At 36.7% G+C, this 16659-nt stretch overlaps 2 protein-coding genes across 3 annotated transcripts; both read right to left on the bottom strand.

Moving 5' to 3' along the window:
- Positions 1-301: 301 nt before the first annotated feature.
- Positions 302-6539, bottom strand: cd8b (cd8 beta). Its single transcript, XM_063012086.1, has 5 exons — positions 6494-6539; positions 2612-2959; positions 1160-1249; positions 972-1058; positions 302-339 (listed from the first exon to the last, which is right to left on the bottom strand). Exons 1-5 carry the CDS (start codon positions 6537-6539, stop codon positions 302-304), a joined length of 609 nt encoding a protein of 202 aa, XP_062868156.1.
- Positions 6540-9541: 3002 nt separating this feature from the next.
- On the bottom strand, positions 9542-16044 carry zmat1 (zinc finger matrin-type 1). Of its 2 annotated transcripts, none has more exons than XM_063011966.1 (7): positions 15857-16044; positions 13855-13985; positions 13653-13742; positions 13428-13563; positions 13034-13300; positions 12331-12421; positions 9542-11424 (listed from the first exon to the last, which is right to left on the bottom strand). In XM_063011966.1, exons 1-7 carry the CDS (start codon positions 15999-16001, stop codon positions 10512-10514), a joined length of 1773 nt encoding a protein of 590 aa, XP_062868036.1. In that variant the 5' UTR covers positions 16002-16044; the 3' UTR covers positions 9542-10511. The 2 variants fall into 2 exon arrangements, with proteins under 2 accessions (XP_062868036.1, XP_062868037.1); XM_063011967.1 differs by having other exon boundaries at positions 13855-13961.
- Between the last annotated feature and the right edge of the window lie 615 nt (positions 16045-16659).

Raw genomic sequence — 16659 nt, 5'->3', positions numbered from 1 at the left:
AAAGTCTGTAAAACCTCTGGTTTATATTATTATAATATTATTTATTGAAATCCTCTTGCCATTGTTGGGCCCTAAAGCAAGGCCCTAAATGCTCAACTTATTGCTCAACTGTATGCCACTTTGATAAAAAAAAGTTTTATATCATATTTGTAGTAAATGTAAAAATGCATACAATGCATTTTTGGACTACCTATTAATGTATTCACTTTTATTAACCCATTTTAAACTTTATGAAAAATGTATATATATATAAATAATTATTAGTGAAAATTGAAAGTGTAATAAAACTCTACATAATAACTTACTTAGCAAAGCGATGTCGGCACTTTCTCGGGAGTCCTGTTTAAAAGAAAGACACAATATTGTAAAGTTTGATATGGCTTTGGTTTCTCCAAATCAAACACAAGCAAAAAAAATTTAACTACTTCTTCAATTTTATTACAATAAAATAAAGAACTGTAATCAATATAATGTAAGGAGAAAATCTTTACAACAGCCTAACAGAACTTTGGGCCATCAATCAGAAAGTTGAAGGTTCTGCCATGCAGCCACTGGACAATATTGGACAATGTTGATATAGTCAATGTAATCTGAACAGTGTTTAACAATTTAAGGAATCTTGATAAATCATTAAGCTTAAACCACTTTTTGAATTCTTGTAGATGCGAATGCCCTCTCACTTTGTAAGCTTGTTCAAAGGACACCGATATAGGAACCATTTTATCAAAGGTTTAGGAATGTGTGTGTGTGTGTTTATTCTAAATTTTGATTGTTCAGTATATTTCAGTTTGATATAAACTGCATGGAAACATTTAAACCCAGTAGATGTTTGTTCAACATCCCTGTACAAACTGGTTCCTGTCTTTGTTACATGTCAATGCAATAAAGAAACACTGTCTAAAGCTGTGTCTGTGTGTGTGTGTGTGTGTGTGTGTGTGTGTGTGTGTGTGTGTGTGTGTGTGTGTACTCACTGCTAAAGTAATACAGTGTTGAAATAAGAACCACAACCAGAACCAGAAGAACACCAACGCCTGTCCAAAGCACAAGGGCCTTGCAGCCTGTAATGAATTAGTAATTGATAAGGTATTACACTACTCAAAGTGGAATATCAAAAAAAAAAAAAAAAATTTTAATTCACATATTTTCCACAAGCCCATACCTGTTGGAGACTTGGACTTGCAAACAGGCTTAACCAACTTTGGTTTGGTGACAGGTTTGACTTTTGGAGGAGCCTCAGTAGGTGGCTCAACTGAAAAATTTAAAAACACAAAAATACAGCCATCTGTTATCTCCTGCCAAAAACTTTCAAAAAGTAATTATAGATAAAAACTAAACAAAATTTCCTGAATGTATTACATTCAAATACATTAAAAAAGGTTAATCGAGCGTCAACAAATACTACAAAGACATGGTGCTCCTCCATTGCAGGGCAACACACACTCAGTAATTTACTTATAGCAGCCAATCTTTTACATGCTTTTGTGACATAAAGGAAAACCAGATGACTTAGCAGAGACCAAGTTGACTGTTACTACAGCTGAAGATTAAACCCAGGTCCCAAGAACCCATAATGTAGTACAGCAACCACTCTACCGACTCAATGCAGAGTGCTTGTAAGATGAAATGCTCTGAATGTAATGTTTAAAATGTCTGTGTATAAAACATACTACTGATAATTAAAAAAACACCTAATGAACATACAGGAACAAACACAATGATTCTTTGTTGTTCTGTAACCAAAACCCTGAAATAATGGCAAAAATATGTCTGATAAACATTAATAGTCTACATTTCCAGCGGCATGGTGGCTTGGTGGGTAATGCTGTCGCCAGAGGGATAGTGAATATGATATTATATTAATATTAAGCATCAGGGGTGGTATGTTGTGAACCATCCACTATTACATGAAGTTTGGAAGTTCAATATCACAATCCAACTGCTATCAAAACATGGCAAGAAATTCATCCATATTTTTAATGTGCCTGTTAAACCATCCAAAAAAATCTAATAACATAAATTTTTTGGTCAAGTTACATTTTGAGTACAAGAAAAACAACTCTGTAGTGAAGCAGCTGTAACTAAAAGTTTATTTAAATCCAATTATGACAAAAATGTGTCTGATGGACATAAATAGTCTACAGTTCCGGCAGCATGGTGGCTTGGTGGGCAGTGTTGTCGCCAGAGGGACAGGGATAAAGTTGGTGAAATCTTTTTTACCTGTGCTCCTTAACTTTTTATAAAAGATTCAATCTGATGTTTTGATGATTTGCTGACTGAAGCAGGTGTTTAACCTAATGTTACTGTTCATCAAACACATCTTAAATAGTTTCTTGAATATGGGAACATGTTAAAATGGTTTTGCACCAAATGGTGCCACTGGTCCTCTAAAACTGCCTATTTATTGACTGTTAGATGAGATGAAATACACTGCCATGAATTAACAGACTATTGTGAATATGATATTATATTAATATTAAGCATCAGTAGCGGTATGTTACTATTACATGTAGTTTGGAAGTTATGTACAGTATCATAATCCAACTGTTATTAAAACATGGCAAGAAATTAATTCAGAGAGAGCTAGAAAGATAGAAGGAGGAGCTCTTTTTACCTCCGGGTCTCAGGTAGTATCCTGCTGGCATCAGCTTTTTAGGGTCCTGTGCAGAATCCTCACTGCTAAGCAGGCAGGAGTAGAGTCCTGCATCTTCCTCCTGTACGTTAGTGATGCGCAGTGTGAATACAGCTTTAGCTGATCCGGAGTAAGAGGGATTGAAGCGGGTTTGGTTAATCTTATCACCATACTTTTTGCTATTCGCAATGTTGTAGGACAGAATGAACTCCGGATTGTTGTTGCTCTTTACATTGTACCAGAAGACCCTATTACACTTGCTGTCTGGGCATTCACACATGAGGGTCGCCACATCATTGATGCTGGGGTAAAGGACCTTTATGGCAGATACTGCAAGATAAAACAGAGAAGTAGATCGGTTTCCAGTCAAAGACTGACACTAGGTCACGTAAACACAGTCTTAACTAATCCAAATTAATTGTACAGAGCCAGCATACCAACTTTTTAACCAAAAAAATCACATATTTATTGAAAGCTTTATGGAACTGGTTTGCTATTAGTAATTTGGTAGCGTTATATATTGGTCATAAATTACAACTTTGTTTAATTAAAAATGTAATTTAAAGATATTATAAAGACAACACATTTTAGAGTGAACATTTTTTAAGCTAACTTAAACTGTACACAGTACAACATTATCTTTGGATTATTCTGATTAAGTGTATTAAAGTGTTGGTATATAGTGTAAATACAAAATCATGTATGGTTTTTCATACTGTAATTAAATCTTACGTATTGGTTAAAGTACAGAAATGCCACAACACTGAGTCTGTGTATTCATATGAAGCGCTAGTGTGTAAATTGGTTAAAGTTATAAAAGTTTTTATTAGGGTTGATGTAATCATTTGTTTTTCTTTAAAAGGCTCATTAAAAACTTTCATTCTGGCTGAAATCAAAGTGCCTCAGTATCATTCGGTAGGTGTATTCCCGTATCTTACAATGACAGAATTGGACCTACGAGGCCTTTAAAGAGGCTAAGACTAAAAGGCCATTTGAATTCAATAATGTAAGTGTTCAATCCAGAAAAAAATACATCATGTTAAAGTCCTCAGCTAGACGTCTATTTAAACATGCCTGTTAAACCCGAACAAAACAAACACATTATTAGTCAGTTTACGTTTTGAGTACAAAAAAAGCAGCACTGTAGTAGAGCAGATAGTTTAAAACTAAAAGTTGATTTCACATGGTGCCTTACAGAGAGAAAGGTCCTGGGTTCAATTCCCAGGTAGAGACGTCTGGGTCCTTTCTGTGTGGAGTTTGCATGTTCTCCCCGTGTCTGCGTGTATTTATTCCAGGAGCTCCGGTTTCCTCCCACAGTCCAAAGACATGCAAGTGAGGTGAATTGGAGATATAAAATTGCTTGTGACAGTGTTTAATATCAAACTTAAACTGACGAATCATGTGTAACCTGTAACTACCTGTCCTGTTGTGAACGGAACCAAAGTGTAAAACGTGATGTTAAAATCTTAATAAATAAGTTTTAAAAAAAAGCATTTCAGAGTTGATAGGATTGAATGGCGCTCTAATGTTTTGTATGCTTGGTTTTGTGTGAAAGTTTTAGATGAATCTCCATTAATAGCCACAAGGCCAGATCAAATGTAATTGTACTGTATATTACATCAGTATTATACAATACTACATTTTAGCCAGATTTATAGTTTTTAGTGTGTAATTTTAAAACACACTAAAAACAACTATGCAACATTATGTGTATTTGGAATACAACATTAATGATGTTGGTCATCATAAAAATAATTAAAAATACAATTATATATGTGATGCATGTATGTACAGTATTTTGGCTACTTTACATCATGTCTGGCTGAACCATTAATAAATGTCTGGTGGTTTTGGGGTTTGACATTGATTAGTGAACGCATTACTTTGTTGAAAACATAGCTAAAATAAAACAAAACAAATAAAACCCCCTTTTTTCTATTTGTAAGTTTCCACAAGATGTTTGTAAAATGTGCATCCTATTCTTGTTCGTACAATTACACAACAATAAAAAAAACAATGTAGTAGAACTCAAAGTAAGGAACATATTTACTTGTTTATTTTTACATATATTATTTTGTAAGAGGAGAGATTGCAAATGTCATGTCTGTATTTTACAGCATCCTCTTGCAAAACTGTTTTTCCCCCACTCATCATGGACTGTCTGGGGTAAACTGCAGCATACATTTTCTCTTTTTCTTTAGATTATGCTGACAAGCATGTTAATGTTTTAGGTTTTCCAGTGAGGAGATACTGAATGAGTATCATAAAGTGCATGATACTAATGTTAGTATGATGTTATGGGTAAATAACGAACTCGAAGTCATACTGTATGTGGACCGAACTATTATGATGAATCAATATAGGTACAATATAGTTTGACAATAAACACGACATTAAGGAATGTGTTAACACTGTTTTGGCTATAAATTACATTATATTACATTTTCCTAATAGATACCTAATTAGAAACGTCATATTAGAGATACTGAACTAAAAATATCTGGAATTTACACTTTATTCTATACTCAGCACATATTTACAAATTGCCTTTTTCAATTACCGCTCACAAACAATATTTCATACCCTAAATCGTCAACGTATTCATGTACAATTTGAAGAATTCTTAATAATGACTCATTAATATGCATTAATGTGTAATGTTAGAGCTCAGCGGAATAAAACCTGGATTGATTACCTTGATTCTGAATCTATTTAACTGACATGATGTGTACAATGTGAACAATATACCTGCCAAATACACCAATAATTACATTTACTAACTATAATCAGGACATATTTGTGAAATCACTCTTAAAAAGACATAAATACAAACTAATAAAGATACTGGACCACATAACACATGCATTCAGTTACTGTACCTACCACAAATTTACATGTTTTAGTGTTTAACACAGATACAAACAAAGATTACGACACTAAGACAAACATGTAAACAATATACAGGGTGAGTCAAAATGATGAACACTAATGGATAATTGACACTAATGGATAATGAACACCAACACTGATGGATCTATTCCCCGCGGAATGTGTGTCCGGGCTGTGGCTCGCTGGTTTTTGTGTGTTGAACATGATGGTGAACAGGTTGAGACTGTCCTGTAAATCATCGTACACATATGAAGTAGGTTTTATGAATAAATGGTTTCTGCCATTCAAGTGTTAACATAATTTGACTCACCCTGTACTTTATATAGGTAATGACACACTACACATGCAAAATAATATTTAATAAACAAAAAAGAAATAATCCTTGCTTTTATTTATACTAATGCAGTATTTTTCAACGACCACTTCATTAGCGCAAGCACAAATTGTATCATTGTATTTATCAAACACAAAAAATACATACATTAATGTTGTTACAACCTATATGTAATGATTCCAATACTTAATAAGTGAAATAACATTTAAAGATCCTAAAGTTTAAAAAAATACTAATGCTTTGCATACATTTTGCTTTTTTACTGTAGTAATGCAAACAACATTCTGCACAGAATTCTAATATAAAGCAAGATAGTGTTTTCTTAACATATGCAATTCTTTAATTTGTAACTCTGTAGTGAAAGGTGTCATTCGGCCTAGTGGATATATTCAGTACATCAGTGTCATCATCGCTAAAACTCAACTTAAAACAATTCTGCTCATGCACTAAAGCGTAGTGAATTAAACAACAGAATTTATCTGTAATGAGACCTTAAAGACTCCAAGACGAGCCAAAGTAACGGACAGTTTTTCTACAGAAGAATAAAACATGCTGACAGTATAACAGTCTCATCGATTCAGGCCTGCGTCTCTGCCTGCCTTTACGTTATCATTATTATATTATATTTGGAAAGATCTTACCTCCTGTTAGAAGAAGGAGAAAACTGCAGATGTACTTGAGGATCATTGTAGGTCGAGTGCTGTCAGTACAGGTCGTGTTTTTGCTTTACTTTATCTGTCGGTCCTTTTTCTTATGTTATACAGCAGGGAGGAACTGGAGTGTTTCAGGCTCAACCACTGACTGAACCTATCAGAGCAAGAGTCAGGTCATAGACACACACACTCACACACACACACACAAATACACACACACAAATACACACACACACACACACACATACACAAACAGATTACATTTAATTGACTTAAGCTTATAAAAAAAGTACTTCCTAATCATTAAGAACGACAATAACAACTTCAAGGGCGTCTTTAAAAGAAATTTTATTATTAAACGTTTTTTTTGTCCATCAAATTCTACAAATTCTACAAATTCTACAAAAAACACATGGCACATGTGACATCAAAGTACTTTTATGTTTGTAAGAATTTAATTGAAGATGAGGTAGGGTTTTGCATCGGAAAAAAGACCCTACTTTATTGTCATGGTGCGTTGACAGGGTCAGCATCGCTTTACACAAATATAAATAATTTGAATCATGCTGGTATTGTTAATCATTGGAGAGCATTACTGGTATTACTGGGTACAGAAAATCAGTTCTTTAAACATTTTAAGTCTGGCGTAAAAACTATACACAGGTATGGAGACGAGGTACGTTGTGGTGACGGCTGTATACAGGAGCAGCCGAAAGAAAACTAATTTAATATACACTACATATATATATTTATTTATTTAATCTATATAGAATATATCTATTATTAACCCATTAATGTTAATGATCTAACATAGTTCAGGGATTCTAATTATTTAAGCAACTTAGTTCGTGCAGTAATCGTTTACAAGCATTATAACACATGCATAATCCCCCAGTGTTCATTTCTTTGCAAAATAAATTAAAATAAAATAAATAAAAATAACAGCAAACAATGATGCTTAACAACTGACTCGACCTCTTGCTTTTTTCATAGCAAAAAACAATAACAAGTTGATGTCTTCTACCTCACCTCTGTAAGCATGGTGAAATGTGAGCAGCTCTGATGTTAACCCATGCCCAGGTGTGTGACCTAACCCAACATCTGCAGCACACCACCAGCCCTCTGTGCATCCACACTGCTGGAGTTATAGCAAACCACATAAACACATTATACAGTCTTACTAGATTTCCATAACACACTATCACAGCTTATGTTGTTGTTTCTTATCCAAATGTGCATTCAGTGGTCTTCAACTGTCTTTTTTACACAAAAAAGCATGAATAAACAACTAGCAACTAGGGTATGTTAAAGCGGTGGTTTCAAAACTATTTTATTTAATCATATGTAGTGGTTAGGTAGTCAAGACCATGTTTGTTTGAAACATTTCACAATAAGCAGGTGAATTAATAACAGTACTAAGGCTATCAGGATTGGTTATAAAGAGGATCCACCAAAGTCTTAGTCTTTACAAACAATGAGGGGTCTTGGCTCACTACTTTGTTACTCAGTGCAAGATTACAGATAATTGAGGTCTCTCACCATCTACCATTTATAATATTGTGAAAATATTCAGGGAATCTGGAGAGATCTCAGTGTGCGTAGGGCAAAGACAAAACCCACTGTTAAATATTTGTGACCTTCGAGCCCTCAGGCGGCTTTGCATAAGAAACCGTCATGATACTGTGATTAAATATAGTCACATGGGCTTGGAGTACTTTAGATAATCATTGTCAGTTAACACAGTCCACCGCTGCATCAAGAAATGGAATTTAAGACTGCATTATGTGAAGAGAAAGCTATATACGAACTGTGTAATTTGGTTTCCAAACCCACTGTGAAATGTTTGTGACCTTTAAGCCCGCAGACAGCTTTGCGTGATTAAATATAGTCACATGGGCTTGGAGTACTTTGATAACCATTGTCAAATTAACACAGTCCACCGCTGTATCAAGAAATGGAATCTAAGACTGTATTATGTAAAGAAAAAGCTGTATACAAACTGCACAATTTGGTTTCCAAACCCGGTGTTGAATGTTTAAGACATTTGAGCCCTCAGACGGCTTTGCATGATTAAATATTGTCTCATGGGCTTGGAGTACTTTAGAAAACCATTGCCAGTTAACACAGTCCACCGCTGCATCAAGAAATGGAATCTAAGAATCTAAGACTGTATTATGTAAAGAAAAAGCTGTATACAAACCACAATTTGGTTTCCAAACCCGCTGTTGAATGTTTGAGACATTTGAGCCCTCAGACGGCTTAGAGTACTTTAGATAATCATTGTCAGTTAACACAGTCCACCGCTGCATCAAGAAAAGGAACTTAAGATTGTATTATGTAAATAAAAAGCTAAATACAAACTGCACAATTTGGTTTCCAAACTCGGTGTTGAATGTTTAAGACATTCGAGCCCTCAGACAGATTTACGTTATTAAAGTCACATGGGCTTGGAGTACTTTAGATAACCATTGTCAAGTAAACACAGTCCACCGCTGCATCAAGAAATGGAACCTAAGACTGTATTATGCAAAGAAAAAGCTGTATACAAACTGCACAGTTTGGTTTCCACATGGATGAAATGTTTTGTGTTGCATTTACAGACTGAAATAACCTTGTAAAGTAATATCTGACTTATTGTTCTTAACATGAGATCAGATTATGGAATAAAAATGTATTTTTCAAGCAAATAATAAATATATTTGTCTATTTTAAATTAACGGTTTTCATAAAATCAAATGGAGACAACTGCTGGTTTTTAGTAGTTGTACAGAGGCTGCTGCTGTGTAAAAAAATCAAAAAAAAATTATTTATTTTTTATAAATTTAGTAGCTAACCCTGCAAACAAGGTTTACAAGCAGAAATGTATTAGACAAAATTGTAAAATTTAAAAGGTTAAACAAAATACTGTAGATATACAATCCCTGCCACAGTTAAAGTAAGAAATGTACATAGGAGTTTTATACTTGAATAGATGTTTTGCTGATTTTTGAAATAAAACTTCTAAACCTAAGATTGCACTTGATCTCAAGCCCGACAAACCTGTAAAGAAATTATTTATTAAGAAGCTTAATTTAAACATTATTACATATATTATACATTTATAATATCATGTAACTGCTGTAGGCAGTTTAGCTGCTACATTCGGAGTGTGGGAGTTTGGGCTGCAGGCTCTAATCGCCCCCCCTCCAGTCTCACTTGAAGGTCTAGAACACCTCAGAAGCCTTTGTGAGGGTCGTAAAGACGGAGGATGTGGGCAAGGCGCATGCCTTTTGGGGGTCGAAGGTTTGACTGAGACACAGGGAACAAAACCACAGGATTCTTTGAAAACAGGAGATCTCAGGGGGCTTCAGAGACTCCTCAAGGTACAAGGCGCTTTTGTACATGAAACAAAACGGCACATAGGAGGAGTGTGAACATCTAGAGAAGTAGTATTACAAACTTTTGTAGAAAATGTAGGAAAGGTGCATCAAAACAGTTTTATTACAGTTTATTTACAGTGATGCTTTTCATAAAGTCCTTCATGATTTGTCATAATGTCTATATAATCACATAAAAACTGCTGATAACAGAGCTCAGGTGGTGCAGTAGTTTAACGTGCCAGCCCACCACCACCGAGAGTCAAACTCTAAATAAAGTGTCATCAAAGTTTTAATCTGCCAGGTTTCAAGCTTTGCTGGCTATTTGTCATTACTATTATTTTCAAAGTTGGGGTCAGGGTAAGTCTGGAACCTTTAAGACCAAGAAGTATTCCTAGGGACAGTAAACCTACTGGTAATTATTTGGACAACCATGCAGAGATGACAGTCAAACTGAACATAAATAAGGGTGCAGCATTAACCGTACATTCTTTGCCACGTTATCTAGTAAGCATTTATGTTTATGCATGTAGAAGTGAGTGTTTAAATAAGGAAAATGAAATAGTTATACATTCTGCAACAGTTAAATGTCCTTAAGAATCGTAATAATATATGTAACATATTGACAACTAAACTGCATCTCATAATGATTAGAATATCCCTAGGATGGTTTCATCCCAGAGCTTCTCCTCTTCTGTCCTGTTGTCCCCTCGTTCCTGTTTCTTCTTCTCTTTTTTCTGCTTTGATTTTTCCTCTATATGTTCTGTTCTTTCTAATGTCTGCTGCTCTACTGTCTGCACTTTATCATTTCCCACATTAAGCCCTCCATCAACAGAGAGCTGGTTCTCCTTTAGTCTCTTTCCATGTCCTTTTTTATGACGCCCCCTGCTGTGCTTTTTCTCCTTCTGCGTCTTCTCTTGCTCATTCTCTGAACTCGAGTCTCTCTGTCTCCTAGCTTTCTTGGCATCTTCTCTTGTTCTTCTATCCTTGCTTCTTTTTCTTCTTGTTTTTTCCACACTCTCATCAGGAACATTTCCCTGCTTTCTCCGTCTTTTTGTCCCTTCTTTTCTCTTTCTTCTCAGTCTGCTCTCGTCCCTGCTGCCCTCACTGCTACCACTGCTGCTGCTACTGTAAGAGGACGAAGAGGAGTCCGAATGTGAAGACGAAGAGGAGCTATAAGTCTCCAGTAACCTCCTCTTTCGCAATGCCCTGCCCGTCAGGCCAGGGATGAGTGGAGGTGGGTAGGGTGTACAGCCCTGGTGGAATCTTCCTCTGCCGGCAGCGTGGATGGGCTGAGGATTGAACGGCGGGCGCCGGTGTTGTGAATAAAATGCAGGTCGAGGAAGATCTGACATATTAGCAGGAAACTGCAGCTTCTCATCAAACTCAGCACCTTCATCCTCCTGCTCATCCTCCACGTTCTGTTCCTGTCCCTGAATTTCAGAGCTCTGCTTTGTTTTGGGTTCCAGACCGCGAGCCCTCTGGACCTGTATGTAGTCGGCTAGCTCGTCCTGGAACGAGTCGAACTCTTTCTTCTTACATAAATCAACTATCTTCCTCTCTCTGAAGAGAAAAAGAATTTAGCAATTAATCTTGTGGAAATGAGTAGACTAAAAGTATGGCCAGAAATGAAATTCATAATTTTCTTAGCTGTAATGTAGAAGATCTACCAAAATGTTCACTGGAAAAACAAACCTAATATTTGCTACTAGAAAGCTTTCGACTACTAGAATAATGTGGGTCTTTTACAATTTGAAAGTCAGTCCGAATGCACACCTATCAACCTCAATAGGTGAGGGTTAGAACACAAAATTAACCAGAGCATGTGTAAATACTGACAATAAACACATATAAATAACAACAAACTCATTTTACTGTAGTAGTTTTACTTAAGATTTATTTATAACCAAGAGGTGTTTAAAAAACATCAGGTTGCATTTAAAAATATAAGTGATATTTAAAAAAGTATTGCTTCAAAAAGTGACTTAAGAAAATTGTGAAATAATTTAGACCTTTATTTTACTTCTTTACTTCTATTAGATTTGAGCAAAATAAGGCTTTTAGTTTCAGCCTAAAACTCTGAACACCAAAGACGTTCAGAGGTTGCTTGTCTACATTTGGGACAAATTGTTTGTTAGTTTTTTTGTTTGTTAGGATTTTACACTTGACAGGAACAGTAGTCACTTATTACACAAGGTTCACAGGGTTATTTCAAACACAGTCATGGACAATTTTGTATCTCCAGTTCACCTCACTTGCACGTCCTTGGACTGTGGGAGGAAACCGGAGCTCCCGGAGGAAAACCCACACAGACACGGGGAGAACATGCAAACTCCACACAGAAAGGACCCGGACCACCCCACCTGTGGATCGAGCCCAGGACCTTCTTGCTGTGAGGCGACAGTGCTACCCACTTAGCCACCGTGCCGCCCCACTCGGGACGAATAGAAATTAAAAGAATGAACTCACTTCATGTGGTGCTTCTTGCCCTGCATGTGAGTCTGGTACACATCGACAGAGCCGAAAGTCACGCAGCACAGTGGACATGTGAGGGAATTAACTGCAAAAAAATAATCATACAATCTCAATGATGGCAAGAAAATTAAGGGAATTTAAATCATGGATTACACACCAAAACTTTACATTTTTGAAAAAATACTCTGGATTATCTATCATAAAAGCCCTAAAACACAATAAAATTAATGGTGTTTTTCAAAGAGACATTTGTTTTATTGATCTTGTTTTCTAATATTGGTGTTTCAAGCAGCAACACTGCTATTGCTTAATGCACCGAGCGCAGATACAGCCTTACTCTTTCTCTCACTTGCTCTCTTCGATTACCTGAGGTCATTTGGAGTCTATATAACCACCAACAAACAATTAATTGTATTATTGTGCAAGAGTAGGAACCATTAGAGACAGGGTTTATCTCCTTTTTAACTCTATACCTAGTATAGGTATTGTTTCATATACATGAATTGTAGACAGTTAAACATGTGTCTGATGGTTTATAAATTGGTGGTAGGGCAGTGGTATCTCAGAGCTTCTTCTGTTGGACTAGTTATCAGAGGGTCACTGGTTTAAGCCCCACCACCACCACCAAGTTGCCACTGTTGGGTCCCTGGGAAAGTTTTACTGTATTACAGGTTACTTTGAATAAATGCCATAATACCATGTTCAGATGTTTCGCCGAGACTGTTCAGCATCTCCTGCTGTGCCTGTTTGCGCTGGTGCTTGCGACCACTGTAGTGCTGCTGAGCCATTAGCGGGTTGTTGAATGAGGCCGTACACAGCTTGCAGTACTTGTTGGGATCGTTCAGGTCGACCTCCTGGGAAGTAGGGTCAGAGCTTTCCTTCTGTTCCTGATTCACCTTGCACTGTGTAGTGGCCTCTATGACTGTTACAGGGTGAACCACTGGATGTGCCATGGCCTTGGAATCTACCAAGGATAATATGTCTTGTAAGCTGAAAAGATCTATGCATTGCAAAATAGTACACTGTATATCTAGTTGACATTCTACTTGTACCATGCATTAATCTGGTAGTCAGGTACTTGTTTGACTTACCTACAGACAGTGTAGCATTGGATTTCCTCAAATTCTTGGCATGGACTTTACCCTCATAGTGAGACCTGGCGACCACTGGGGAACTAAAGACCATGTTGCACAGCTCACAGAACTTCTCTGGGCCTGCACTACAACCCTGATACACACAACAGGTGATGTAACATTAGCCACAAAAGCAAACAAGCTAAATCCTAATGTACAGCATGAGCACTATCTGTGATTTACCTGAATGCTACCGTGTTCTTTGTTCTGCTTGCTCCTTTCAGCCTTCTTGCTCCGGAGGTAGATCTGAACCCGCTGAGCATGCTTCTTTCCCTTAAAAGTAAGAAAGGTACCATTTACAATGTTGAATAAAGACTGTTCATGTATTTCCTTTCACGATTCTCAATACATGAGGAACATAAAAAGCACATGGAAACACACAAACCTGATAGTGAGATATTCTTTGAGACTCAAACAACAGTACTGCCTCACACACTTGACAAAAAGTATCGGTCAGCAAGCCTTTAAGAAGTTCATTATCATTGGGGGTTTCTGCAAAACAAAAAAGCAGCAGAGCTATAGAGTTATGAAAGTGTTTTTGAAGAAACCATGTCATTTCTTATTGTACACTACCCAATTAAGGAGACAATTACGGCCCTGTTTTATTCTGTAAAACTCCCTGGCAATTATTTGGGCATTAAATAAGATCAGCTATAAACTCTAACAGTTATCCTACAAGTTGTACCGCCAATGTCCACCAAAAATATGTAAACACCTGACCATAAGCTTGTTGTGCTTTGTCTGCAGGAACTCTGGCACTGATATTGGACAAAAATCAAACCTTTCGTTTATCCTGGTCAGGTTTGCGGTGTGTCTGGTTTTCCCGCAATCACTGGGCGCAATGCAGTAACGCCCTCTGGACAGGATGTCAATTTATCCCAAGGCCTAGGCCTGATCAACATGATGGAATATTTCTGTTCCAATGGAAGTGGCTGGTGTTTCATTCCTCCGCTACAGTGTACACTTAACATCCAAGGTGCATTTAAGCTGTTTGACAGCTTACAAAACCCACTAGCTTACTCAAGTGATTTATGTTGCTTTATTATCCACTTGTGTTTTTGCAATATATAATGAAGAGTGAATTTAAGGTATTCACCATTTTTGGAATGTGGAAGAAAGACCAAATTTTTGTCCAGAGGTCTTAGCAATCTTATCAGGACAACAAAAACAAAACCCGTTACTGTAAAAAATTTACAGGATGCCCTAATGAAGGCTGGGACAAATGTGTCACTCTTGACCAAGAAGCACAGTTGACTAGAATACAGCAGAAGGAATTTGGATTCACCAGCAGAGCACTGGGAGACAGTTTGATGGAGCGTATAATCAAAAGTGAAACTGTTTGGCCATATGTATCAAAGGATGGCAAAACAAAGGTGAGACTATCCCCACATTAAAGCATCAGAGATTAAGTGGGGATGTTTTCGGCTGCAGGAACTGACCATGTGACAATCATCATGCACTAACGGAAATACCAAGGTATTTTAAAAAGGAATGTTATGCCTTCTGTGGTGAAATTGAACCTTGGTGATAACTGGACTTCGCAACAAGACTATGATGTTAAGCACACTTCCAAGACAAAAAAAAAAAGCTTGGTAAAGAAATCAGTCCTGGAGTGGTGTTCTCGGTCTCTGGATTTTGATCCCATACAAAATCATTGCTAACAAGCTTCTGACACCTCTTGTGGAATCTTTGCCCAGTGCCCTCAAAAGGACGATGGTTTTCAATGATCTTAATCGCTAGAAGATACTGAAGCTGAGGGTGGGAGTGAATAATAGTGAACACTGATATTTGTCAAGAGATCTAGATGTTTAAATTAAAATTGTCAACTTTTAAATGTATAATCAATTGTATACACATAATCATAATACCTTTTAAGATAAGGAGGGCTGAATATTTGTTTCCAACTGTAAATGTGTATATAATATATTACGGATATGTAATGGTGGGTGATACAATAGCCTACAAAAGGCTGCGTCCCAAATTGCATCCTACTGTATTATATAGTGTGTAAGTAATACGTACTTTGCGTAGGTTACAGTTTGGGACTTAACTACCTACCAAAACGGTATAATGGATAATAACCTAAAATTAACCAGCTAACTAGAACCCGTGTGCTTTTTAAGTTGACTGTTTTAGCTACATACTGTTTGAGATGAAAGATTAGCTGTTAGGTTGCTAACGCTAGCAAACCAACCGACTATGTGGCACTTATTTATTTAAACTCGTTAGCGTCAGCTAATGTAACAACTGAACCCTTTAATCTCAAACATTGTGTTGTAAGACGGTGTTAAAAGTAATTAAAGTGCTTCTGGTAGAACTAAACATGGCTATATTAATGTGAAACACACAGTTAGCCGTATCGGCTAGTTCACCATTACCGGACTCACCTTCTTCAACATTACGGACATTAGTAACGTCACTGTTACTGTTTTGTATCGTTTCGGCGTCTGAAACAGAGGCCGTGTTTACATGAACAGTATCAGTGTTCTCACTAACTGCTAAACGCGATGCGCTGCCTTCACACACGGACATTTTAGTCTTAAATAGAGAAACACGCAGCGACCTAATCCGCCATTACTGGTTAAACATGCAAGTGTTAATGTGTCGTTCGCGACCGAGTCGACTCTTTGAATCGGTTCTTCAGGTAAACATTGTGAGTCCACGCGTTAAAAGCACAAATGTACAGGAGCCCAGCAAGCTTACAATTACATTTACATTAACCTTTTCAGCATTTAGCAGACGCTTGTATCCAATGTAAGGTTGCCAACTTTCAGAACTGGAAATAAGAAACACCCTGGGCTGGCGGGTTGGCACAGGGCAGAGGGTGGGGGGTGGGATGGCAGGTGTTTAATGTGGGTTCCACTTGATAAACTACAACTTGTTTAAAAGCTATTGAAGTTATTAATATGCTGAATACTTTAAATACTATTGAAGTTATGAATAAAAATCTGTTTTTTATTATTTAATAAAGGGTAAAAGTGTCAGTATAAGAGTTGTGTGTAATGTGGGTTACACTTGATAAAATACAACTTGTTTTGAAGCAATTTGCTGCATATTTTAAAAGCTACTGAAGTTATTAATATGCTGAATACTTTAAATGCTATTGAAGCTATGAATAAAAATATTTTTTATGCAATAAATATTAAGTGTGTCAGTATAAGAGTTGTAGTATGTAATGTGGGTTACACTT

The sequence above is a fragment of the Trichomycterus rosablanca genome, chromosome 16 (genome assembly GCF_030014385.1).
Source record: "Trichomycterus rosablanca isolate fTriRos1 chromosome 16, fTriRos1.hap1, whole genome shotgun sequence".
NCBI classification, from domain to species: Eukaryota; Metazoa; Chordata; class Actinopteri; order Siluriformes; family Trichomycteridae; genus Trichomycterus; species Trichomycterus rosablanca.
The sequence above is the reverse complement of the archived record's forward strand: the minus strand, read 5'-3'. Positions and strand labels throughout refer to the sequence as shown.